General features: G+C 47.9%; 1 protein-coding gene across 1 annotated transcript; it reads left to right on the forward strand.

Moving 5' to 3' along the window:
- Positions 1 to 1,711: 1,711 nt before the first annotated feature.
- LOC149362596 (nose resistant to fluoxetine protein 6-like) lies at positions 1,712 to 27,582 on the forward strand. Its single transcript, XM_089569767.1, has 16 exons — positions 1,712 to 1,841; positions 3,567 to 3,907; positions 7,588 to 7,811; positions 8,801 to 8,924; positions 10,676 to 10,763; positions 11,132 to 11,241; positions 11,729 to 11,902; positions 15,267 to 15,360; positions 15,528 to 15,623; positions 16,809 to 16,974; positions 17,382 to 17,461; positions 18,167 to 18,289; positions 23,823 to 23,943; positions 24,856 to 25,042; positions 26,202 to 26,344; positions 27,121 to 27,582. The coding sequence occupies exons 2-16, from the start codon at positions 3,610 to 3,612 to the stop codon at positions 27,412 to 27,414; spliced, it is 2,322 nt and encodes a 773-aa protein (XP_089425893.1). The 5' UTR covers positions 1,712 to 1,841; positions 3,567 to 3,609; the 3' UTR covers positions 27,415 to 27,582.
- Positions 27,583 to 27,715: the final 133 nt, after the last annotated feature.

The raw sequence follows: 27,715 nt of genomic DNA on the forward strand, positions 1-27,715 counted from the left end.
GCTCTTTTGACTAACCCTGCTTGCCGTGCGGCTACATGAACAAAACAGTCGTAGATTCTTGCATGCCACCCCTAAAACTGGGCTGTCAGGCATGCAGGGGCAAGAGGACTCTGGACTAAACTATTCAGGATGGTAGCGCTTGTCTCGTGTCATTCTTTGTCTGCGCGCTGTCTTTTGAGCACTTGGTCTTGAATCAAAACTTTCCTCGTAATTTTCGTCCCCCAAAGTTTTTGTGTTTCGCATGCATCGCAACGAAGCTGCCGTGACAGGAGTTGAGCGTGCGGCCCAAGACTACCAATGCGGACCGGGGAGGTATCTGCCCTTTCAAGGTTATAGCTGCACTTAGATGGTAAGTGAGACACACCCTCATATAAGTATTGTTTAAATGGAAGGACGGATCGTCCAATTTCATTATGCAGCCACTACTCTTTGCGGTCGTCGGACGCGTCTGGCAGCATCTCATTAGAAAATCAAACCCATAATTGCGAGAGTGAGCCCACACGCAAGTGTGGGCTCTTATTTATTTTTATTTTGTGAAAATCTAACATGAAACAGATTAAAGATATATCAAGTTGCAGGAAACAAAGACTTTGGTATAAAAAATGACAAGCAGTTTCCTTCACATAGTCAAACGCCGGTAAAACGTCACTTCTAGCACCGTGCAAGGATCCTTGAATGCCATACGGGAAGTTTTCAAGTGCGCGCCCTTTTGATGAAGCGGTGAAGGGCCCTTTTGGGGTGTATTCCAGAACCAGCAAAACAACTTCATTTCCTAAACCCTCAAAAAACTTTATCATGGACCTGACCACGTTCATTTTTGCTTTAGTGTGCAAAATAATTATTTGTGCACCCACACGTTTGCGTGGGCAGGGTCAGACAGGGATGAGGCAACTTGAACTTATTATGTGCCTTAGCTGTGTTGGATTAGGAGTAAAAAAAAAATACTGCTCGTGAAAACACGTCAGTTTCTGCAGCAGCGGCAGTTTCTAATGGCGCTCACCTGCTATTCAAATACTACTAAGCCACCATAAGTGGCTCTTCTAAGAACCAAGGAAAGGAAAAAGAAATCCGTTTAGTGACGTCAGCAGGCGTTTGTGAACAGAATACGTACGATACGTGCGGCATGATCACAGTTGTCTAGCTCGCGCGGTCGCTGTTTTTAGGCGTTATTCGTGAAGCTATGACAAGAGAAAGTCTTACTGGCTGGTGTTACTGGAACAATGAAGCGTCACTGTTCGAACGACCAAGTTTATTTCTAACGTTCTAAGCCGATGTGTTGAGTTGTTTTGTGTTGTGTTGTGTTTTCTTGTGTTGTGTATCGTTGTATGTGTTGTGTTGCGTTGCGTTGCGTTGTGTTGGGTTGTGTTGTGTCGTGTTCTATGGCACATGAGTAGCTAAGGCCACCATGCGCCGAACACAGTCAAGCAAATGTTTTCGGCTCCCTAACCTCCTTAAACACGCACCGATCTTTTTTTTTTTGTGTGAACCCTGGTTTCGCACACTTTCAGGCGTCAGCGTATCGAGGGATGACCTTGCACCTCTACTGTATGAAGGCAGCCTCTGCCATGTACGACGCGCTGCTACGCACTGCCGCCCTTCGTTTGCGTCCATCGGTCATACGCGAGCTCTGTTTGATTAGCTGCATCGCCCGAGCTGGCCAGCCACGGGCATTGCGATGCGTCCTTTTCCAAAACCCTCAGCTCGGCGCACCGGTACTTACGTGCGAGGTCACTGTCTACGATTGTGCCATATCGAAAGGGGCCGCACAAGTCGTCTACAGAAGTGGTGATTTGATGGGACTTGCGCTTCGTTGGTCACTGCGCTTCTCTCTCAGAGCGAACGTGAGTGTTTCGGTATTTTATCAGCGGGGATCAAAAACACGCGGTTCACGAGGTTTTTTAAAACCACTTTGTCCGCACGTGGGAATTTTATATTTGGTCTGGATTCATTTCATATTTTGCAAACTGAAATATGCGCGGTCGACAAGAATACACACCTATTCAGGCATACAATGGTAATTGTGTGAGCTAGTTGGTTGTTCGTGATTAAAAAACGGTGCAAACTGACGCAGAGACGAAGATAGCAGACACGAAGGGCGCTGTGTGAGCGTATACATGTTCGCGCTGTGTACTCGACCGTGTTATTTGTGCTGTTTTGTAAGCTCTTTAGGCAGATTGGTGGAGTGGTTGCTAAGCGCATAAAAATAAAAGAGTACAAGAAGGTTATCATACACACAAAATGAAAGCGCGAATGGATACCGATAATGGACAGGGTTGCGTTTTATTTATCTGCGTTTTTTTTTCTTTTAATGCGCTTACAACATGTGCGTAAGAGAGCAAGACAATTCTCTTTCTCTGCATACAGGTTTTTTGGGGAGAAGTTCGGTTAAGTATTTAGACTCGAGTTTTAGCAGCACAGAATTTGACCGGGGGACATCACGCCTTGTCCGCGGGCTTGTCGAAAAGAGCGACTAAAAGCTGCCTAGTGATTTCACCGAAGCTTTTATTTATCTTAAAAAAAAGAACAGTGATGCTAAAGATCATTGCTCCTGCATCCGCTCTATGATGTGATGTCATCGGCAGAAAAAGTGACAGGTTTAATTGTGGGCTTGTGCTCTGTTTTTAAGTACGCGCAGAACAAGAGTAAACTTTCATGCAATAAGGCAGCGGTATACGCCGTACCTTTAATGTCATAGCTCGTGGCAAGTCCTAATAAATCGTAACCGTGGTGCGCTCAAGCCTCGCTGTATCAAGTAGTCCCGGCTCATTCCAGATGCCTGATCGTGCCAGAGACGCATGCTTAAAAAAAAGCAACGTGGTGACATAATTACCATGCAGATATCAATCACGAGGGATTACTTCGTCGTCCGTAATGTTCCCCAAGGTTAGAAAGCTGAGCTAGTCAGGATTGTTCCACTTTGAAGAAACAGAAAGGGCTAGTCATACTTGCCTCTTCGTCGCTTCTCTCCTGCCACGTGCGTCGTCTGCCTGCGCCAGATGCGTCCCAAAATTCATCCGGCAAAATACGTTAGGGCTGACTCATACTCTCGTCTGCCCGATATTGTTTGCAGCAGTTGATTTAGAACTTGTCGCTGGCCTACTCGGTACATATTTAAGCGAGCAGAGTGAGTGAGGGAACAAACGCGGGTTAATGACACCCTTGTCGAAATCAAGAGGAAGCAATGGACTTGGGCAGGGAATGCAGTGTGAAGGCAAGATAACCGGTGGTCCTTAATGGTAATGGAGTGGATTCCAAGAGAAGGCAAGCGTCGCAGGGGACGGCAGAAAGTTAGGTGGGCGGATGAGATCAAGAAGTTTGCGGGAATACGGTGGGCGCAGCTGGCAAATGACAAGGTTTATTGGAGAGACATGGGAGGGGCATTTGCCCTGCAGTGGACGTAGTTTGGCTGATGATGATTTTCAAATGAAAATAAACACACAGAAAGTGGGCACAGGAAGGTAGCTCGTCGTGTGCCCTTTTTATGTCCGCATGCGCCGCTCTTCGGTCTGAAATATTCCTCCTGGGCAGTTAATTTCACTGCCCCTACTCCTGTCCTATTACACCAGAGTCCGACCTGCGCGTGCAAGAGAGAGCCACGACCGCCCCGCTATGCGCGCCAAGCACGTGGCAGCCTGCGGCCTCACGATCGTGTGCGGCGTGTTTGGGCACCTCGCGGTTGTCTCACAAGGGCTGTCAGCTGTGGACGACGGAGACAGAGGTGGAGGTGGTGGCAAGGCCGGCCCACCGGAAGGCACGGCAGCCTCGGCTCTGCTGCGAGGTCTGGTGGCCAGCGCGGTGCCCGTGCTGCAGAGGTCTTTCGCGCACGCCAACGTGTCCGCGACGTGCACCGGGGCCCTCATGGACTTCTCTAGGAGAGTGCTCAGGATGGACATGGCTGCTTGGAGATGTGAGTATGAAAACGGGCTGTGTGCTTCCTGTTCTCCTACACGAGAACTGGACGCGCGCAAAGATGCCGGTAGTGCACAGTGTATGGCTAAGACGAAATCTAACGTTGCACAGAAACTCGTCTGGTCGGGTAGAAGATTATTCAATTTAATGGATGGAACGCCGAGCAAAAGTTTGTTGTTAATATGAAGACTAAGACGTTTCGGCTTCCATACGGAAGCCTTGATCACTGGACGGAAAGCCCAAAGCACATCGCTTAAGTGCGTTGCAGTAATCGCCCCAAGCATCTTGCGTACGTAGGCGGGAGATTGCCTGCGTTGTGGTTAAGGGTTTTTCCTGATGTTTGGATTATTAGAGATTCCAGATATCGACGTGATAGCCAATTCTTTTCTCTTGCGATGACTGGTGCTTCTTCCCAAGCTATTCTGTGTGTCGCGGCTTCCACGTGTTCCGCAAGTGCATTAGATGCAATCCTCTTGTTCCTGACGTCGTTCTTGTGGTCCCTCAATCGTCTTTCGAAATTCCCGCTCTCGCCGATATAGCAGTAGTCGCAATCTGCGCAGGGAATCTTGTAGATGACGCCAGGAAACTTCTCTGTCTTTATCTTGTCTTTGACGGCCACCAGCTCGTGCCTCAGCTTCCACGCAGGAACGTGAGCGACGTTCCTCGGTGTTATTTCAACGAGCCAGGAGGTTGCCAATGGCTAAGACTACGTATACAATCCAGAACTCAATGTTCTGCGCTCAAACCAACTCGTTCTTGCCCCTTGAAATACTGGAGCTCGTTTTGTCTACTGATGTTTCCTTTTAGCACTATTTTAGACCATCACTAGTTTCCCGTTGGGCAACGATGTCTTCGGCTGTTTTCCTCCTTTCTCTCTGTCTTCCTCCCCTTCTCTCCCTGGCGAAAATCTTTCCCAGCCCAAATGGTTTATGGAACAATTTCCAGTTGGTTACAGTTGAAACCAGCTGGGTTCCAGTTGGTTCCAGTTGGAACCAACTGGAACCCAGCTGGTTTCAACTGTAACCAACTGGAAATTGTTCCATAAACCAGTTGAGCGGGGAAAGATTTTCACCTGGGCTGCTTTCAGACTCACAGCAGTCTCTCTGCTCAGCACTGCTGGAAACCTTCGACGTTATTTCAACGAACCAGGAGGTTGTCAATGCCGCGAACGAAGGATCTTTCCAGTCACTTTTGTTCGTAGCAGTCCTTTCTGCAGAAAAGTAACGCAGGAAAATGACATCTACGATTCAGACTTTCACATCTACCATAAGTGTGCAGTATTGTTTGCACATGCGTCTAGGCGACTTGCACAGTGCACGCCTCAACCAAGAGGCCATTTTTTGCAACTAGGTACTCCAATTTGAGCCAGATGTTCGGACTAAAAATATGAATCCCAATTCGACAGCCCAATTGTGTTCAAGGTTTTCAGATTTATCTGCCGTTGGGATTATCAAGTTACAATTCTATTCTACAATGTTGTTTTCAAGTTTGAAATTCCCAGTTGTATGTCCAGGTTCTAATTTCAAAATTCCCTTCAAGTGTGAATCTAGTTGGTAAGTTCAGAAGACAATGGGACTCCAGCTGTGGTGTTCCACGTCCACGGGGAATTAAGCACTGGACCTTAATTTGAGTCTTCAACTAGAAAAAGGTCATCAGACCAATCGGACTTAATTCCACTTTTAATTTTGGAGACTGCAATTAGAAGCCCAACAAACATCTTATAAACCAATCGAATGAACATAATGTCTCATGGGTTTATTGGCAACACAAGAAAACTTTCCCTGCCGTTCAGGAACTAAAAGAGTGAGGAAATAGATTCTTTCCATGCTACTGCATGGACGTTCGTACTTGGTGGAGCGATCTGTCGGTTTAATGCTGATAACAAACGAGGCTCTATGGCCTGTTAAATATGTTGGTGGTTCCGGTCTCTTATAACATTTGAAACAAAATTCCCAATAAAAAAGGCATTGGTAGCTTCTGAATACACAACTGAAACCATGCAGTCAGAAAAGAGTGGCTGGTTCTATTCGGATTACAACGTTCTCCGATTCTCTTTTTGAAAGTTCAAGCTGGTGAATTTGGACTGACAGCCCCTCGCAATTTTCCCGCGTTTAACAACAAATACCGAGTAGGCACGAATCAAAAGCTGGTACTGATCACTACCATTTGTAGGGACCACCAAACACTGCTACCTACTAAAGTCCTGCATTACGGATAAGTAGCGAGGGCCTAGTCGAAAGCCGCTCATGTCCAACTTTCTGGGACAAAAAATTTGAAAATTGGAAAATTGGAAGATACTGTTATGGACGGACCTCCGTCCAAGATGTTTTCGTTCAAATACTGTTGTGGAAATATTGAAGGTAATGGTTCATTGTTCTCATATGTTGAAAAATCTTTCTTTTAAAGTGTTTCCATCGATCGCTCCGAACCGTTGAGACTGCCATAAAAAACCAGCGGGGAACGCTTTTGATGATAGCACAAACGTTAATAGAAAAAAAAAAACCGGACTGCCGTCGGGTGATCTGTGATATACTCATTGTTATAGTGAAATCTTATACATTATATGAAAAAAAAAATGCGTTTATAAACGGCTTCCCGCTCAAAAATTCTTTTCCCAGATATGTTGGATATTTTACGCATAGTTGTTGCTGAGTATGAATCCCAGTGGTACCGCACATCAACTGAGGAAAAAAATCTTCCTTCGCCTGTTTGCTAAGCTTACTTGGGTGCTTTCTTTTCCTCTTTCTTTGATTCTTTCTTTCTTCCTTTCTTCCTTTCTTTCTTTCTTTGTTTCTCTCTTTCTTTTCTTTCCTTTCTTTCTTTCTTTCTTTCTTTCTTTCCTTCTTCCTTTCTTTCATTCTTTCTTTATGTCTTTATTTCCTTCTGTCCTTCTTTTCTTTTTCTTTCTTTCTCTGTTTGATATGGGACACCGAGAAAAGGGGTTACTCGGTTTCACATCCAGCCTTCCCCCTCCCCCTCAGCCAACTTACTATAACATTCCCTAGAGTCCGCACACTGTTCTATTTCCTTTTTTTTTCCGAATATACTATCGACGTGTTTCCAAATCGATTTTTTTAGTTCAAATCCGACGTTTTTTTTTTATTCTGTAAAGTCATTGCAACCAAATTTTACAGTCCGGACTTCCAAAGTATTCCAAATCCGCATTTCGAATTCGCATTTAGTTTGTAAAGCGCCGCACGCGACTTGCCGCTACCTGCCAGGCGCTGCCATACAAGCCCAATGAGGCTTCGGCAGGCCTGAATCTGTAAAATGTCTGCAGTGCAGAATAAACTGATTGATTGATTGATTGATTGATTGATTGATTGATTGATTGATTGATTGATTGATTGATTGATTGATTGATTGATTGATTGATTGATTGATTGATTGATTGATTGATTGATTGATTGATTGAAGTTTTCCATGTCAATCAATGGCTTTCTCGTTTTGTTTACAACTACTCTGCCCCGGACGTGGGGAATGAAGTTACAACAGATACATCACAGCGCACACTGCATCGTTGTCCAGCACTGCAGCTAAAACAAATTTAGCTTTGACACTACCACGTGACGATTTGTTTTACTTTTGCCCTTGGACTCTATGCGCTTTGTTGTGATTGCGGCAGGAAATCTAGGTCCTTGTTATATACATGCTTTTGAGATGTCGTCCCTTGCACAGTTCTCGACGCTACGGGCAAGTTCCCTTCGGGCATCCTGGAGGGCACCACCGGTGACCTGGGCGCCTACGACGAGTGCTTAGCCACGAGGCTCGAAGATCCCGGAGGCACCGAAGCGTCTTCGTTCGTCTCGCGAGGCCAGTACTGCAGCGTGTTCCTCAAACCCAAGCAAACCCGAGCCATGGACAGGCTCATCGCCCAGCTCACGCGGTACTCGGTCGTCAAGGTGAGAGCAAAATGCACTTGCGTGAAGTACACAAGGCTAAATAATTGGTCTTTTGTTTATTTGCGCTCGCTTAATTCGGACTTTCAGTTTATTCAGAATGATGTTTTTGGGTCTGTCAACATTAAAGGCGTATTAGAAATGCCCTCCCTAATTGGAATTTCGCATGATAAATGAGTTATACAGGTAGAGCAGTACCATGGGTGTAAAAATTAATATGCAGAAAAACCAAAGCAATGTTTAGCTGTCTCGGGAGGGAACAGCAGTTCACAATTTCTGGCTAGGTGCTGGAAGTGGTAATAGAATAGGTCTACTTAGGGCAGGTAGTGACTGCAGATCCGGGTCAAGAGAGTGAAACAACTAAAAGGATAAGAATGGGATGGAGCGCATTTGGCAGGTTCTCTCAGATCATGAATGGCAGTTTACCAACATCCCTAAAGAAAAAAAGTATACAACCGCTCTATCTTATCGGTACACACCTATGGGGCAGAAATGTGGAGGCTAACGAAAAGGGTTCAACCTAAGTACAGCGCAGCGAGCTATGGAAAGAAAAATGATAGGTTCAACATTAAGAGACCGGAAGAGGGCGGAGTGGGTAAGGGAACAAATACGGGTTAATGACATCCTAATCGCAATGAAGAGGAAGAAATTGGCTTGGGCAAGGCATGTAATGAGAAGGCAAGATATATTATGGTCCCTAAGGGTAACAGACTGGATTCCAAGGGAAGGGAAGCGTTGCAGAACGCAGCAGAAAGTTAGGTGGGCGGATGAGACTAAGAAATTTGTGGGGATAGGGTGTCAGCAGATGACACAGGACAGAGTTGATTGGAGAGACATGGGAGAGGTCTTTGTCCTGCAGTGGCATTGTCGTGCTGCTGCTGCTGCTGATGATGATGATATTTCGAGCCAGTGCGGAATGCCCAGTGTTTCCAGAAATGTGGTAAACAGAACGCAGTTCGTCTAGAAAGTATCCCACGTTGCGGCTTTTGCAGAAGCGGTTCAACCTGACCACCGTGCGCAAGGCCATCAAGAAGGGTAGGATACGCGGCCTCCGCTTCGGGATCTGCGTTCCTTCCGCCTGCTCGCCCGGAGAAGTGGAGGCCATCCTGAGATCGCGTAATCCGGTGTCTTACTCTCTTGGGCATATGCAGGGATTTCTTAACTCCTTCCTTACCGTGCATATTCAAAATCGTTCAGTGTGAACGATGGCGCAAAATGCCGCATTGGGAGAAATTCGAGCCGCTTCTGGACAAGTAATGCCATTCACTTTGTTGCAAATCTGTACCTCAGTTGCAGAATCGGTTTTCTCATGAACAGCATGAGGAAGTATTTTTAAACCTCGCTCGAAATTTGTCAACATGGAGCGACTGCTCAAGCATGACGTCCAAGGTGGCGTCTTCTTCCCGTACTGAGCCTGCGTAGCTGCGGCGGTATTCTAGCGATTTCGTAGCATTCCCTTGACTCTGGTGATGAAAGCGACAGGTTTGTGCGAAAAGCTGACGTCTATTCTTTTTATTTTAGTTGTGGAGAGGTGGAAGAGGTGGTCCTCCCAGCTCGGACTATCCACAGGTTCCCGTCTGTAACATTCGTTGCCGCCTTTGCCGAGGATATTCACTGCTTTCAGGGCCTCTCTTAATCTACCGGGCATGTTCTGAACGATTCCGTGCCGCCAGCAGTGAGGCAACATATATTGCGTTTTTTATTGCATCATTGGAAACAAAATTCTATCAACTGAAATATGATGTGCTGCAATAAAGAAACTAAACGAGTGAAAAAACAGTTATGCAGACTACCCTGAAAATTCTTGTTTTCCCGCGATAAGAAAATAATTAACGGGATTTTTTTTTACACTGGTGCTATGAGAATGCAGATGCGGGGTCAAACTGACAACATGCTCTGTCAGATTTATACCGAAGACGTATTGGAGTTCCCTATTGCCAAACGATTCGCTCCTTGACCGCGAGCGAGTATGGCTTTCTCATAGATAACAGCGTATGTTGAAATCATGATAGCGTTTCTTTCCAATAGAAAAGGCCCTTGCGTATATAATGTTTTTCGCCATGAGCAAGAGCGGCCTGTGTAACTGGTTCCTTATTAACGCCACAGCATTAGACGCCTCAGTGCGGAAGAAACACTGCATGGTTATTCATACGAAAAAGCGGCGTGGTCGAGATAGTAAAGAAGTCTCATGGTCACGTGATACAGCCTAGCACTGATTGGTCAAAGGAATCTGTGACATAATGAGACAACGTGACATGGCCGAGTTGGCAGGGACTCTGGCAGCTGACAGTTGACATGGCCGAGCGCTGATTGGTAGCCGGGGTATCTGACGTATGAGACCACGTGACATGGGATCATGTGACGTGGTCATGCACGGTGGCGGGCTCGGCGGCTGTTTGCACCTTCGCTTGGTTGTGTGGAGGTGTTTCAGACATCTTCGAGTACCAGATTGTACTGGAGCCAGAATTAAAGCCGCGTGTGTCCACCGCGGCTTTTCATGCGCAGATTTCCATGTGCAGAGTCCATGCGCAGCTTTGAAATGTTAAAACCGCATACCTTAAGGCGCTTCATGTTCGGCTACGCTCAGCTATTCCGCTGCCCCAAAGCGAGCGTTAAAGCATGAAACTGTGGTTCATTTGTTTCCAAAACGACTACTGGCGCGATAAGTTTGATGAGCACCGTCATTTTTGCTCTCCAAAATAGCAAGAGTGGACATTTGGGCTAGTTGGTGCTGGTTCATCTTAAGAAACAGTACAAATGACAGTACAAGAAAGAGACAACAGGACGAGCATTGACTATTTATAGACGTTCTATTTCAGAATCACTCCTTGAAGCCACTCTTTTTATCGCCGTGTCTTCTTGTGCAGTTACTCAGCTTGTCAGCTTGACTTCAGCAGTGGCAAGCTGCCGAACTGACGACAGGAACGAGCTGAGCGGCACTCAGGTTGCTTTCATGTAGGTATACTCACGCATTTGCGTCATCCCTCGCGTCCTCAGTTTCTCACGTGGTCAATAAGAAATGCTCAAAAATAAACCAGCATTTAAATACGTTGTCTACTTCTACCTTTTCTTTCCCACTGCGCGAGGCTTGGGAAGAAGAAAGGGCGGGAGGGGGGGGGGGGGTGTAAAAGAAGAGAGAGAGTTGGGAGTGTAATTACGGTGTTGGCATGAGTGTTGCATTGCCATTCTAAAAATAAAACTAGGGAAAATTGAAGAAGGGGACGTGGCCAAGGTTGCGTCTGCGCGTTTGTATAATAGATGTTGTATAAGGTCTGCGATATATAAGAGGTGTCAATTCTTATTTCTGCTTTTCTTTCTTTCAGAGTTATATATTCCATTCTAGCATTTCTCATGCTTCTGGGAACGGCAGTCGACGTGTTGTCAAGGCTGAGCAAAGAAGAGCCACTACTGCTGCGAAAGGACCGGGAAAAAGGCAAGGCGTAAGCCATAGCGAAGTGTAAGCGTAAGGAAGGAAGTAAGTTAAGCAATGACTGTGCACAAACATCCGGCAGGCTGGAATTGAGGATTCACAGTTGTGGTACGAACAGCTGCATCCACTGTATGTACCGGAGGCCAAGCGTGGATCGCTCCACCAACCAGACAACATAAGCCTCCGAATCACCATGCTTCGCTAGTTGTGCCGAAAATAACTACAAGCGCAAAGAATCAAGCGTATCACGTCATGAAGGCTTATGTGATGCCGCTGTGTCGTCCTTGTTTACCCTGTACAGTAATCCGTCAGTACAGCGTCCCTACTGTCGTTTAAGCAGCCGGTCAAAGCTTTGTTTGATGCATACGTTTCCGTAAAAAAGATAACTGAAAGCAAAAGAGGGTGCATTAAATGGTCCTTATTGTACGCGCTTTTAGATAATGGCAGTCATTGTTGCTTTTTAATACAGTGTGGTTCTCACGATGTGCAGCGCGCTGGACAGAGACGCTGAAAGCGTTCTCTGTCGTGAACAACACGGAATCCCTGCTGAAGAAGACACCGCCCGAGCACGACTGCCTCAAGTGCCTGAATGGGCTGCGTTTCTTCACCGCCCTATGGGTCATCCTGGGTCACAGCTACAACATCCTCGACCCGCACATACTGGGTGCGTCTGCAGCTCTTTTGTGCTGCAAAAGACGTAAACGCAGCGCAAAATCACAGACCCAATATTGACGCTCTCGAAGTGCGGATTGCTACAGCGACTCTGCTCGGACAGCATGTGACCTTTATGCTCGTTACCCTGTGTCGCTGGCGACGCGAAGTGTTTGTTTGTACACGCCACGAACGAGCAGAGCCATAACTGTACAATGCGTGCAATTATGTCTGTGTTTGTTTGCGGGTGGCGGGATGTCATGTTCTCGCACGGAAAAAGAAGTCCTGCTGCGCCTGTGCGCCAGTAGGATGCCGGCGTACATCCGGCCGAACTTTTAACTCGTGTGATTTTTGCATCCCTAAATGCGCCTGGTAAAAGGCTTCTCCCGACTAACCCGCTGGCATATTCATGCTGTCATTTAACGAATGTGGTGGCATTTGGTGGTCCTTTTTTTTCATGTTATGCTTGAGTGCACTAATTGCCTGATTAAATCATGATTATTAGTAATCTTCATCGTCCGCGGCTACGAAGAGCCTTGACAAGGGGGAAACGTAGTAATGGTTGTGGTGGCGCAACCACGCTTACTCTGTGCAAGCGACTAACCTAGCATGGGAGGACAAGTTTGCTCAGAGGAGGAATCAAGATCAACCAGAACCATTACTGCTTGTGCCGCTTATTCTGGCTCTTCGTAGCTGCAGATGATGCGGATTTCTAATAATTTTGAACCACTCAGCCATGTGCACCACTCAAGCATATTATGAAAAACAAATAGACCAACAAATTCTCTCCACAAGCGTCAAATTACAGCATGAATATCCTGCAGTTTAGCCGAGAGAAGCTCTTTACAAGGTGCAATTCGGGATGTAAAAACCACGCCAGTTAAAGATTTGGCCGGGCGTACATGCGCTACCATGCTTCTCTTGGTTTTCATGGCAATGGATCAACTTGGTTGCTTGAAATGCGTTAGCCAAGAGTTTCACGGCTACGACGCTAACGCAAAGGGCAGGCTGTTGGTCGCATGCGTGGGCATTCAATTTTTTTTGCATTCTACAGTCACAGGCTTTTCTATTACTGGTGAAGCGCAACGAGCTACATCTTCGAAAGCGCGAGCCAAACAATAACTCTGGATGTAATTCGCACTATTTTTGAACGATAAGGCCGACAAGGCTATAGAGAACTCTGTATAGCGCAGCCAGCTTACCACGCTGAAAAAAAAAAAAAAGAAATGCTCGTAGAGGTCCAGAAGGTTAATCTATCTTGTTTCCGTTAATATTTTCCCTTGGAGGTCCTTCAAACTCTACAGTGGGTGAACATTCAAGAAAACGTGTTTTGTTCAAGTAGCTTCCGAATTCATGACGAGCATACTCAATCACCATACATTGGTAACGTAACTGTGAAGGTGATAGTACGCGCAGTTGTGTCACAGTTATCAAACTTGTATGACAGTGTGTAATGCAGTTAGATAAGGAAAGTTCGTGCTCCATCTGAATAGGCTGAACTATGGTTTCCACCATGAGCTGGACGTAGAGAGAGCCTCGGTGGAGGCTATACGAAGTATACGCTGTCTGGCACTTCGATGTATTTTTGTTAAAATGTAGCACTTTTTACCAATATTATCGGCTGTAAATATTACTCTTTATAAATTTAAATATCATCGCAATGTCATCTGCAAAACCAAGCTGTTTGAATACTTGTCGTCTTTTTTTTTACTTTATTATAAAAAAAATTTCGAATATTCAACATGCTTAATCGATATTGTTTCTTTACTTGTCACATTCTGCAATCTCAGTAAAGTTTGTTAAATGTAATGATCATCTTCCAAATTTGCACGTATTCTATACTTGCACTTGGGGAGGGAGCGGGAGGGGAGGGGGGATGTTCAGTGCAGTGAATACAGCAACTCTGCTTTCTTAAGTAAGATGACAAAGAAAGTTTCTTAAGAGACTTCTGCTCGCAAAACAAATTAGTCATTAGATAGAATGTTTGCAGTAATATGCGCATTATTTCGTCGACGACACGAAGCGTTGTGAGACATTTTGCTCAAATAGTACATAAAAACAGGGAGCGAATTTGAGCATAGGTTTGGTGGCTGTCTTCGATTGGTATAGCCGTCCATAACGGTGACAGGACCGAGGACAGCTAGTGATAGTGCGACAGGAACGACTGTGTCTTGCAGCGAAGCTACGGCAGGAATTTTTCCAGCCGTACCTCGGAACCTTTTTCTCAACTCGAGCGCGCGGCTTGCAGTCGACGTTAACAAAACATAATTTAAAATGGGAAATCCCATTGACAGTTTTTAATTCAGGACTTCCTTCTGTAGTAATCATATTTTGTGTGTCATACGTGTGCTTATTGAACAGAACCTGCAACAATGCATAAACAAATCAATAAACGAAATGTAGATAAAAAAGTAGTTAAAAATCACAACTACATGCACGCTACACTGCTTGGATACTACATCCGCGCTGATATATGTATATTAGTGTCAACGTAGAGTAGCGTACATGCTTATTACAATGCGCCAGCATATGTGGGCTAAACGCACAGAAAATCCAGCACTCGAGAACTGAGTCCGGAGCTCTACGGTTCACCAGAAGGCAAGCAATGGCGGTCGTGCTCGTGTTGTGAACCCACATTTTGGAAGGTCCCCAAAATCGGGACATGTCTGAATGTATATGGTTTAGAACGGGGCGCCACCATGTATTCTATTCCTTGCGCGGAAAGTCCCGTCAGCTTCAAATGAAACTCAGATGCCTGTTTCTTCTTTCGAATGCTTTAATACACATCATGGGGCATGTCACACGTTGCGTAATACTCACTCCTACACAACAGTTATTGTTTCAATGGCAGATGCAGTTTCAACCGCTATGCGGCAACAGGAAAGGCGGGTCAGCCGTTGTCACGCAGCCGAAGCCTTCGCATTTGGGGCCCCTATACCAATCGACATTCTATACAGGTACACGCCTGCACGCTTCCGGAATACGAGGCGCCAATCGTTCTCTAATTTGCTAAACGACCAATCATCTCCTTCTGAAGTGTCATCGACGCATTCTGGTCGCTCCATCTCGACTCGCTCGCGCTCAGTGAATACCTTTTTAAAGTTCTTGTTATATTTTTTTCTAAGCGATCAATATCGAGGCATGGGACGAATTCAACGCGTCGACCTGCATGTATGTCACCTTGAAAAAATGCCTCTGATTGACCGACCAGTCAACGCTCCCCGAGGCGTGCTTCTGAGAGCAGCTTCTGGAATCATTCTGTGAACTTATTCTAATGAGCGCGTTTTTGCTTGAGTGCTACCTGTGGGCTCCAACCTGCACTTGCGATCGAAGCACACTGCAAGCTCCTCATTTTGTTGTTTCTTTTCTTTGTTTAGGAAGAGCTCTCGGAATCTTCGAGATGACGAACGAGTTTTTCTTCTGCATTATTGCGAACGCTTACCCAAGCGTAGAAACCTTTTTTGTCATCAGGTGAGAAGTACGTAGCCCATCATAAATGTTTCATCAATTACGTACTTGATTCTGGCCGCTATTACTGGCGCCAGAAGATTTTAATGAATAACTTATACCAATATTATTGCTGGCGGGTTAACTGATTATTTGCCTTGACATGTTATACTGAACTTTCACTTTTTCAGCGGCTTTCTTTTAGTGTACCAGATGTATCCGAAGCTAAAAGACGTTCGTTCCAGAATAATAGTCGTCTTGACAGCGGAAATAAGACGTTACATCAGGTGCGTGGGAACTTTTTTTAGAGTTTTTTGTTTCCTAAGCGGTAAATACACTGTTGAAAGGTGCAGGTGCGTGTGCATGCAAAAGAAAATAAGATGGCTGCCTTGTTGACACTTGGATGGGTACTTCACCCCCAGCGGCCTTGCACCTACAAAGGCCGCTAGCAGGTACAAGGGAGCTGACGTGGACGTCTTGACAATGGGTCGGTTCCATCAGCTGCAGGGCCTCCTTCTAGGGGCACTGGTCGCTTCCGTTCTCGAATTAAGCGTAAAGCGCCGAACTGAGAAGAAGACGGGAAAATAGGGCGAACCAGCGCCTTCCACCATGACACCCCATAGAGGCAACATTTTGTGACTATTTGTTTCGTTATTACTGTTTTCCCTCTTTAACGCTGAGAGCTACCGTCTGCGAGGTCAAGTGCTGATAGCTATCTAACGATATGGACAGCCAAAAGGCACAGTTGATCATTGTAGTATAGAAAAATCGGATGATTCGGGGAAGCATTCGCAATGTATATTACGGTCTCTGAACTCCTCAGAACATGCGAACATGAATAGAACATGCACAAAAGGAACACTAGGGATGTAGCGATAAGGGACAACAGTCCATTGATCGCTCTTCCTTCTCTGTGTGCTCCGTTAATACGCGGTAGTTTTCATCGCACCTCGCAATGGCGCGCAAGTACCGCAAGCCTGGAAGACAAGGCAGTGCGGCCGGGACTCTCCAGACTGTGCGTCACTAAGGTCCCTTCATATATGAGCGACATCAAAAAGCGTTTTATTTCGCGGTGCTCCCTCTGATTTAGACTTCATACTGCCTACTTCTTGTCGAAATAAACACAGACCACGCTGGAGTGGCTCACGCTTTTCAGTCAACACGTTCACTGCGTCGTGGGTCACAGGTGGGTCACGTCATTTATCCATGCTGTGCGGCCACGAATACCGGTTCACACAATGAAGCCGTGTGACATATTTCTTAGTGTCGTCCTCCTCCTTAGACCTCACAATAAAATCTGTCACATGGCTTCAATGTGTGACCCAGTATTCGAGACCGCACAGCATGGATAAATGACGTGAGCCACCGGTGACACACGACGCAGTTAACGTGCTAACGCACCTAGAACATACTGGTGGCATGTTGCAACAAGAGCTACGCCGGCGTCAAGCACTGCGTTTCCGGGACCACAGGCTGACCGTTCCCGCGGCGCTCCTCTTGGGTGTGGTGTTTCTGTTGCCGGCGCTGGTGCGAGGTCCCGCTGCTGACCAATGGCTGCCGGGCAAGGTGGACAACTGCTACCAGAGCTGGCCTGCCGTGCTTCTCCACTATAACAACTGGCTCACGCACGTCCACATTGTAGGTGCCTCACCGCAATGTCCTTGATTACCAGCTGTAACGAAAGTGCAGCGACCTCAGCTCCCCGGCGTTGAGACGACTCTTGACGGCCTGAGCTCGAAGCCCAATGTTTCGCGGAAGGACGCTGCGCACGCCTTCTAGGCTATGACCAACCTAATCACTCAAAGCGTATTTCGAGCACTGCTGCCGCCATTTCTGCAGTCACTGTAGCTGTGTTAGTCGCGAGCTGAATTGAAGGCGCACACTTCGCCCTCAGCCGAAATTCTCAATGTTTTGCGGTCTTTAAATGTCCGCCACCGACCTTATCCATTCGACCATAACGAACCGGGCGATATGCGTGAGGACCGAAGTCGACTGATATGAGCGTAAGTACCAGCGTGCTGTCTTTCCTTCTCAACATGGCACAGTGTGCGGGCCACCTGTGGTACGTGGCGTGTGACATGCAGATCTTCACCCTGGTGTCCATCCTCTGCGTCCTGCTGTCGATGTGAGTGGTGCGCGAGCTCTATTTCTCGTAGGCTTTTTCAACAACTGCATCCATTGACATCCTCCCTTGCCTTTACTTTTCCGTACTAGTCAGTGTCACTATAATTTATTATATTACGTCGCCAGACCTTGAAACACAAGATCGGAACGTGGACGATTCAATTTCGCGCTCGAAATGCAACGCAATACCGGATATAGAAGGACGCAAACTGACTGCGGTATTCATAACCTCAAGAATTTTTTTTTCACTTCCTTTCAGTTCTTATTCTAACGCCTTCTACTTGCACACGGCGATGATCGCGGCCCAAACGGAGACACTAGTCGGCAGGCCCGTGTGCTTAGCTCTTGTTTCTTGCAACCACATAACACTAGTAGTCACTACTTGATACAGCAATATGCACCAGAGTGTTTAAAGGAGCACATTTTTCAAAAAGTCTAAAGGTTGAAAGATACGAATTGGCAGTAACGTGACCATAATTACGTGCGAAACAGCCTTGAAAGGTTATAATTAGGATGAAAGATAAGCAATAGATCACTCATATACTTGACGATGATCTTGATGCACATGGTGTCTCCTGCTGTTAGGATAGATTCCCGACGAAAATTCAGCGTGATCGGTGGCTTTTCCGTTAGCTATTCAAGGGCTGCATGTTCAGGTCATGGAATTCACCGTGTTCGGCACGCGTTTCTTTCAACTGTCTTCTAGAAACACACGGCTGGGCATTGCTGCCATGGTCTCGTTGTGTGTTGGCTGCAACGCCTTCATCGCCTACTTCACGCACACGGCACAGATCGGACCTTCGAGAGTCAGCTCGGGCGGAGACGTCTCGTGAGTGTCCATCAAAACATCGCTGCTCATTCCTTTGTTACAGAATGACGGCCGTTACAGCGAGCCTTAGCAAAAGAAATCTGAAAGCAAGTTTGCGGTTGTTGTTTCGAGAATGTTCTATCCATTGCTTCGTCACACGAACATCTCTCTGGAAAAGAAAACACGCCCATCTACCGCTTGTCTTTTTACGCTGAGTTATCCATAGCGCTAAAGTTAGCGTACTCACAATATAAGCGCCGGCCTACAATTTTATTTTATTCTTCGATGCAAAGTTCTTCCTTCAAAGACGTTTTCGACGCTCAGAGATAGCATCAGCAGTGCGGAATCTGCACTACCTTTCTGGTAGGTCCCGTTCACAAGTCTAAAGTCAGATCCGACATTGGTAAGTCTATGTGATAGCGCCATTTTACACTTTCTGTTACTCCGGGCTCAATCACGCATCGGCGTTTTGAGTAACGCTGGCAAGAACGCTGACAAAATATGTTAATGTTGTGTCCCCTTATTGCTTTTGTGTGTGTGTTACCAGTGCAGTGTTCCGTCCTAACGGCCACTTGCCTCCTCATCGCGCGCTGTCGCCAGATGCCCCCCCCCACGGTGCGCCCCCGCATCCTCCTCCTGTTTTGGGAAGCCACTCCCTCCCATGGACGCTTCTCCGCTCCCTCCTTTCTTCGGGCGGCCAGTTCGGCTCCTGCCTCGGTCGACGCTGGTCGCACCCTCATCAGCTTTAAATAAACAAAGTCTTAAAGTACCGTGTGCGTCTTTCGCTGCATTCAACACAGCGACCGGACACGACAGTGGCGACGAGAAAGTGGATTCGACCCGCGCTACGCAACGCTATTGACAAGCCATGGCTACGCGAGGGTTTCCCAATCAGATACCAGAATTCAACGGCTCATCGTGGTCATCGTGGGTTGGACGCCTTCAGTTCTACTTTGAAGCTAACAACATCAAAGACCCAGCCTTGAAGAGGGCCAACCTGCTGACGCTGTGCGGGGAGCAGACCTACGATACTGTCTGCGCCCTTATTCAGCCAAGCACACCAGCGGCAGTGTCTTACGACGACATCGTATCAGCACTGCAAAAGCACTACGACCCAAGGCCATCCGAGGTCTACAGCCGCTCTCGCTTCCAACGACGAGATCAACTGGAAGGAGAAACTGTGAGCGCCTACGTAGCCGCGCTCAAGAAGCTCGCTGCCGACTGCAATTTTGGAACGCTGTCGACAACAGCTACCGGGCAGGAGGGAGACGCAGCTTCTTCTGCTAACACCATCATGCTTCCCTTGGACGTGATGTTACGCGACAGATTTGTGTGCGGACTGAGTGACGAGTCACTGCAGCAGCGCCTGTTCGCTGAGAAGGACCTCACATTCAGCAAAGCTTACGACATCGCCGTTCGAGCGGAGAGCGCCGGTCACCAGCAGAGAGGGATTCGCCGGAACACCGAGCCGGTACACCAGACAAGCAACCAGGTGCGCAAGCCTTCTGTTGTTGTAAAATCGGTCAAAAAGGCACAACGCTGCTGGCGGTGTGACGACCAACACAACCCCCAGGGATGTCGATTCCAGTCAGCCACGTGTAATTTTTGCCACAAGCGAGGGCATATCGAAAGAGCATGCATTACGAAACGGAGACTTGCCAAGATAAAGTCACCTTCCCAGCCTAATCACAGCGTCAACGCCTCAGAGAATACGCCGCTATCTGATCTCCATGGAGCAACATCAGCAACACCATCTGTGTTGTACGACCTGAACACCATGAATCTCGGCACGCGACCGAAGATTTTTACAGAAGTAAGCGTACATCACCAGCTGATTAAGTTCGAGGTGGACTCCGGCGCAGCCTGTACTCTGATCAGTGAGGACACGTTCCGAACTTCATGGCCATCTGACGCACCCGCCCTGCAACAAGACGACACGCACCTGCGAACGTGGTCAGGACAGAATCTGCCACTATTGGGCTCTGCCAACGTGCAGGTTAACTACAACGGCCAGACCCATACGCTACCTCTGCTTGTTGTGAAGGGCACAGGATCAAGCCTTCTAGGGAGAAACTGGTTTTCTCCACTAGGCGTGATGATATGCGGCATACACCAGACGCCGAGCCAGAACATGGTTGAGCAACTGCAAGAGAAATACGAAAGAGTATTCTCGGAAGAGATTCCAGGAAACGAAGGGCCCCCGGTCACACTGGAGTTGTTGGACAACGCGCAACCCAAATTTCTGAAGGCCAGGCCGGTGCCGTTTGCTCTCCGAGATTCAGTTGAAAAAGAGTTGGACAAACTGGAGCAGCAAGGTGTCATCGAGCCGACGCAGCATTCCATCAAACTCTCAGCGTACGACTACGCTCTGGTCTACCGCAATGGGAATAAACATCAAAACGCCGATGCGCTAAGCCGCCTGCCATTAGACGCAACTGTTGACGAACCATTTCCACCAGGAGACGTTCTGATGTTCGAAGCACCGCCAGAACCTCCGCTTACAGCAGGCACAGTTGCAGCATCTACGCAGAAGTTCGCAGCTCTCCGGCTAGTTTACACAGCTGCTCAACAAGGCGACGTGCACAAACTCAAAGGGGACAACTTCGACGCTTACCGCAGGCGAGCTACAGAGTTGAGCACCCATCGCGGCTGCATCATATTTGGGTCGCGAGTGGTGATTCCGAGAGAACTACGCGCACAAGCTATGTCTCTCATCCACGCTGGACATCGCGGCATCGTTGCAATGAAAAAGTGTGCCAGAAGCTACATGTGGTGGCCTAACATTGACAACGACATCGAAACAGTGGTGCGAGAATGCAAGCCTTGTCAAAGCAGCCGGAGCGCCCCGCCGAAAGCTCCTATCCCAGAATGGGAAAAGCCAGACACACCCTGGCACACATTGCACATTGATTTTGCAGGACCAATTGAGGGCTGCACTTTCCTTGTGGTCGTAGACGCCTACACAAAGTGGCTTGAGATAAGGCAAATGGGACAGACGACTTCAGTAGCAGTCATTGACAACCTCCGATCACTATTTGCTACGTTCGGCCTGCCACGCAAGGTAGTATCGGACAACGGAACACCGTTTGTGTCTGCGGAGATACTCAAGTTTTATCGCGACAACGGGATCTCATCAGTTACATCGGCCCCCTACCACCCAGCGACAAACAGACAAGCTGAGCGCTACGTGGCCGAGCTAAAACGCGCCCTTGAAAGAGATCAGGCAAGCTCACTGCAGCGCCGCCTTGCGCGCTTTCTCTTCAAGCAGCACACGACGGTTCAGAGCACAACAGGCCAGACCCCAGCGAAAAAGATGTTCTAGCGCGAAATGCGAACCCAGCTCACAGCCATCCTCCCCGAGCCAAAGGCAGAGACGTTCCGGGAAGAAAAACCAATTCCGCGCTGCGGTACGCTTAATGAGGGGCAGCGCGTCCTCGCCCGCCAGTTTCTCAAAAAGCCACGCTGGGAGGAAGCTACAATTGTCAGACGCATAGGCCTGCGCTCTTGGCTCGTCAACATACATGGCACAGCAGCACGCCGACACCTCAACCAGCTGCGTAGATTTACGACACCGTCTGAGAGCCGTCCGGCAGCGGAGAAAACACGTGCACCATCGACCCACATAGCCTGGCACCTCTCCCCGGAAGAAGAGACTTCGCCCAGGACAGACCTAGGAGACACAGCGAACAACAGCCAGCCTACAAATGTTTCTCCCCCGAGCGCACAAAGCCAGCGCGCCTCCACGCGTGAGCGCCGACCCCCTGCACGCTACCAGGCAACTTTCTAAGGGGGAAGGAAGTGTTGTGTCCCCTTATTGCTTTTGTGTGTGTGTTACCAGTGCAGTTTTCCGTCCTAACGGCCACTTGCCTCCTCTTCGCGCGCTGTCGCCAGATGCCCCCCCCCCCCCCCCCCCCCCCCCCCCCCCCCACGGTGCGCCCCCGCATCCTCCTCCTGTTTTGGGAAGCCACTCCCTCCCATGGACGCTTCTCCGCTCCCTCCTTTCTTCGGGCGGCCAGTTCGACTCCTGCCTCGGTCGACGCTGGTCACACCCTCATCAGCTTTAAATAAACAAAGTCTTAAAGTACCGTGTGCGTCTTTCGCTGCATTCAACACAGCGACCGGACACTACAGTTAAGAAATATATTTATTGCCATCTCTGTTGTGTTATTGTTTTCCTGCACTTCTCTCATGATAATGACAGCTTAAATGAGGTGCGCAAGTAGGGTTAGTTGGTGACTTGACAACATAGTAAATGCGAACAGCACAGAGTAGGCAGTACACAATGAGAGCACGAACCTCAAACACACATTTATGTGTCCATCGTCCGTTAAGTCGGTTATGTGATATGTGGCACGCATACATACCTCCCCGGCTATTCTTTTATGAGCAGACTGTTATTACTCATTTCGGAGCCGGAATTTCAAGTCGCGATTGGTTCTTGACCTGCGCGTTTTTGTTTTTTTACAGTAAGCGTCAACTCTGCGTCATTTCTGACGCGATCTATGCAGTTTCATAGCTGAGCCATTTTAGCTAATCGCCGTGTGTTGCGGTCGAGGAGTAACCGATGCATTTTTTTTTTCAAAGATTTCGTAATTCTTGCGTTTTCGTAGCAACACTGACTTGAATGTAGCAATTTTTGTTTCCTGTAATTGTTTAACAGTACCGTTTGCAGGGGCACGCTGCAATAACTATGGTGTGAAGCGGTGCTATTCTTGAAGCTATTTTATACTTTTCGAGAACGATGTATTGTCGTAGATCAATGAAACTGCTATAGTCGGACACAACTTAAGTCTGCAATGAAGCTCCACCCAAGAATTCCTCCACTACAAAAAAGTAGTGCTGTATTAAAAACTTTTCTTGCTACCTAAATAAGAAGCTAACCACAAGAGACAGCTATCCACAAGAACTTTCTACAATTTTGATGCCTGGCTTGTTCAATAAAATCAGACACTAAAAGCTGACTTCGTTTACTGTTGAGATTGACCAGCGGAGTAATACAGAACCCCGAAGACTGTGGCCTAGTGTTACCAGCTGCTGTTCTTTTTTTGTAATTTTCACCTTACTATACTTGGCGTAGTGACACTACAGCTGATCAGACATCAAAGTTACCATTAAAGCAATGAGTTCCCTACCGTGTGCTACGGTGACGTTTTCCTTGGCTGACCTTCAGTTGTGCTAGGCAGAAAAGGCTCTGTAACAATAGGCGTGGTTACGACTGGAATAGGTCCACCCACCACAGTATTGTCTATTACGGACGTGCTCTAACGCTTCGACGCTACCGTAGGTTTGAAGAATGGTACAAATTTAAAAAAAACTTTTTTGATGTTGTGAGAAAAGTTTGTGACGACAAGAGCACGTTGACACTTGCTAGCATTTGGCACGAGTCAGTACGGGTAGTGCGAAACCTCTGTAATGCGTCCAGGAAGGGTTGGCAACGTTTATTCTGCAGATATTTCATGTGTCCGACTATATAGCTTGTTTCTGTTCTGCCACTGTCGTAGCTCTTTGTAAAGTAGCCCCTATTAGAAGCTGATTGATCAATATTGTGGCGCAGCAAGATGATGCAGGCACTGGACCTGATCCACCAGCGGCCGTACCCCCACGTCGGCTCGTATGTCGTCGGAGCTCTGACGGGATTCGCTTTTCTTCGCTTCAGGAACGCGCGTATCGGTAAGGTGAGTGCACTCGCTGGCTGAAGTATTTAGCAAACAAAACTCTGCCGTTCGTGAAGATAACGAAAGCTGTGCGTTATCTCGTACCTGGACAGTGAATCATGCTTACAGCACCCAGAGAGCTGAAGCAGGATTCTGATATAACAAGCATCCGACATCTTTGCATACTTTTATCCAAAAGGCTTGCTTTGCTCTGTCAGGATATACGTAGCGTGAGGTGAGGGCGAGGTGTCCACATCTCGGTGGGCACCTGAGCCAGAGGGAAGGCGCATAACTGCCCTCTTGGAACAGTGGACACCTCAGCCGTGCTTTAAGCTAAGTGGCGGCAGTGACAGGTGTGCGCTGCATGCGTTGGCATTGACAACGTTGTGCCAGAAACGCGGCGCTAAAGCCATAGGCCGTCGGTGTTCGTTGTGTTCATTGGCGTTGTCGTTGTAAAAGTTTTACACTCCAATCATTTTAAGTAAAGGAAGGCGAGCGCGCGCGGCGAGGCGCGCCAGCTGTTCGTAGTGACGTCACTTGCTCCTCGCGCATGCGCAGCACGGCTCTCCAGGAGCCACGCGAAACTACTCAACCTCGGCCAGTGTAGCCCACTCTACAAAAACGGCCAGGGGCGGGCCCACCAGTTTAGGTTGGGTTCACGATGAAGGCTAGTTTAAAAATGTTATTTTTGGCACCTGAGAAATATTACAACAGTTCTTCGCAGATAATCACCTCTTTTCGGCAGGCAACCACGTGTTAGGCTTCCCTCTATCTATTGCCTCACTGCAACGGCCCAACCCAGGCAAAACTGTAAGCCGAGCTGCCCGAAACGACATACGGATACCACGGACATGTCGACCGTGTCCTCTGCGCGGCTTCTCAACTTGACCATGATGCCCTACCGGGGGATCTAAGTTCGTCTACGCAATGCAGATGGTGCAGCTGGCACTGTGGTCCTCCTCTGTGGCAGCCTGCGTGTACGGGGTGTTCGGCGCCTTCAAGTGGCAGAAAGGCGCCCCTCCGACGGGCCCCGACGTCGTATTCTACAACGGGATGCACCGCACGCTCTTCGCCATGGGCGTCGCCTGGGTCCTCTACGCATGCGCGTCGGGACATGCAGGTCAGACGGCGCACAAAATTAGAGCACATGCACCATGCCCAAGCTGCCTCCTGGCAGAGAAGTTCAGCATGAAAGAAGCGAACTGCGCGAAAGAGACACCGACGGCAAAGAGGAAAACATGCATAGAAATGCGTCTGTGACCCCCCGGGTGTTGCTCTCCCGTGTGCTTTTCTTTTGCCTTTAGAATGTACGGATGAATAGCAACCTTTGCCTCCCGATTCTTGGTCGATCCCCCAGTGTGGATATGTGCCATCTTTTCAAAGACTAACAGCAACAACGCGTTTGTGAGAGTCTGCCTCTTCGCCGACCGTGTCTCTTTCACGCAGTTCTTTCTTCGCATCTGTAATGAACCAACTAGACCGAAAAGTTCCACTGACAAAAAACCGTTTCACTCTGAGACGGTACTGTCAGATTCCTGTCAGCGCGCCGTTCGTGTAATTATTCGGGAGGACACATATAGGCTACTTTATTTTCAACACAGGGCAGATGAAGAGGAATGACTAACGAGCATTATTAAATTTTATTTTTCTTTTCCTTTGCTCTCGGCTCACGATTTCGCTGACTTAGTTTCCGATGCTCAACGAATACAGTAGTAAGAGGCGCAGACGCAACATTTTGCTGAGAAATATTTGCACATACTTCATTTTGTTATAGTAACACTGAGGCTGGTATTAATCAATCAATCAATCAAATTAGTTTTATTCAAACGGCTAGTAAAAGATATATCCGAATCATCTGGGTCCTTAGCCGTCTCGGCTAGACTTGGGCCCATGCACGATGTGCAAAAATAATCATAGTGAGACAACCCAGTATTATACACAGAAATCATGTACATGAATTCATGTAATGGTAGGTCACATTACTGAACGCACGCGTGCTTAACGCGATAGTTTGAAGAAAATGAGAAACTACTAGTTAGTTTTTATGCGCTACTGATATCGAGTTCGAGGTTGTTACTGGTTACAACCGAGACTAGCCCACTAGTCCTGCGATAAACATCGCCACTTACTCAGCCGCAATTAACTCTCTTTTAGACAAATGTCTAACAGATGCCATCCCGATTCGCAGTTCACATGTGTTTCGCAAGATCCTCTTTGTCGGGTCCGCTGCCGTATTAGGCTTTTTGTGCGACCCTTTCCCGCTGTTTTGGTTGGCGCAGAACTGGTGAACCGTTTCCTCGCCTGGGAGGCGTTCGTGCCGCTCGGCCGGCTGACCTTCTCCGTCTACCTCGTGCACTTCTTCGTGCTAGTCGCTTCGCCCGGAATGGCACGAGAGAGAATATACATCGCCCACTGGTTTCTGGTGAGCCCGAATTGCTGTTGGTCGAACTTAGATCCCTGAAGTTGTTCAATAGTCTTTGAAAAATTGACACTGGTGCCTTGCGCACAGAAAAACGAACGCCATGATCACGTTGTTTTGTCGGTCGTTGAAGGTTTGAAAGCTTCCTGCGCTATTATCTGTCGCTACTTTGCGTAAACTCAACAAGTTCGATAAAACCTTGGTTGCTTTCGAGCACACAGAGCAAGACCGAGAAACGACTACCAGGCAAAGACAGTTAATTGCTTCATTTGAAGGCTGTACACATTTCTTACTGACTAACCGACGCTTCATCGACGTGGTTCAGCCAATAAGCTGGTAGCTAAGCATTCAAACAGTACCCATTTGCCGTTTGCGCCATTCGCGTGCATTCGTTAGCTATGCTCTAAAGTTCATAATCAGGTAGACTGAGAGTACAAGCTGAGCTTTTAGGGATCCTTGAGAAAGCTTAGTTTGCAAAATTCCCCCCCCCCCCCTTTCCCGCAGTGCGAAAGCGACAAGGCTAAATTTTAGAATGTGAGCTTATATTTCTGCTGCTAGACATGACGTACCATGCTTTTATTAAGCCCATAGCCTATCGAACGGCGAGGGCTGTAAGTAAACTTGGTGCAGTTTGAATCAGCTTCACTAGAATAAAGGCCAAAGCAAATAAAAACGGCTGTCTTGTCTGCAGAAACCGAGGGTCTCGATGCAGCTTTCAGTGAGTAACGGTGAGCCACTCCGCTCTCATGAGCAGCCTTCTCTCTCGCCCATTCCTGCAGGTTCGCGGATTCCTGGGCAACACGGTGCTCAGCTACCTGTTCGGCTGGCTCTTCTACCTGGCCTGCGAGAAGCCATTCTCGAACATCGAGCGCTCCTGCTTCACCCGTCTCCTTCGAGGCCGAGCAGAGGCGCGCGGTGCTGACGAGTCGAGCTCGTCGTCCCTCGTTGTGCTCACCGTCAACAGGAAAAACGAGCTCCTCGACGACGCAGCCGCAGAGAACAAGGCGCAGACTGAAGCCCCCTCTGGCGTCGCCAACCCGGACTACGGAGGCTGCTGCCGCGACGCTCCTTAGCTCGAGTAGTCGAGCTAGCGTCTAAAGCCATTGTTTCACACATTGAACGGTACGCACGGCAATTTTTTCGCTATTAAACCACAGGATTTTCCCGAGGTGCATGAGCCGATACGCAAGTAGGTGGAACAAGGCACGACGATGGTAGTCGCCGTTGGTTGCGAGGACGTAAGTGTCATGTTTTCTGTAAGAGACTTATAGCACGAGGTATCAGAAATAGGTATCAGAACAAGTACAGTACGGTCCACTGTTAAAGGGAACATGCGATCGCGTGGCCTCCGCGCTTCGCGGAGCGCTTCCGCCG

The sequence above is a fragment of the Amblyomma mixtum genome, chromosome 2 (assembly GCF_055824585.1).
Source record: "Amblyomma mixtum isolate Tamu chromosome 2, ASM5582458v1, whole genome shotgun sequence".
Lineage (NCBI taxonomy): Eukaryota > Metazoa > Arthropoda > Arachnida > Ixodida > Ixodidae > Amblyomma > Amblyomma mixtum.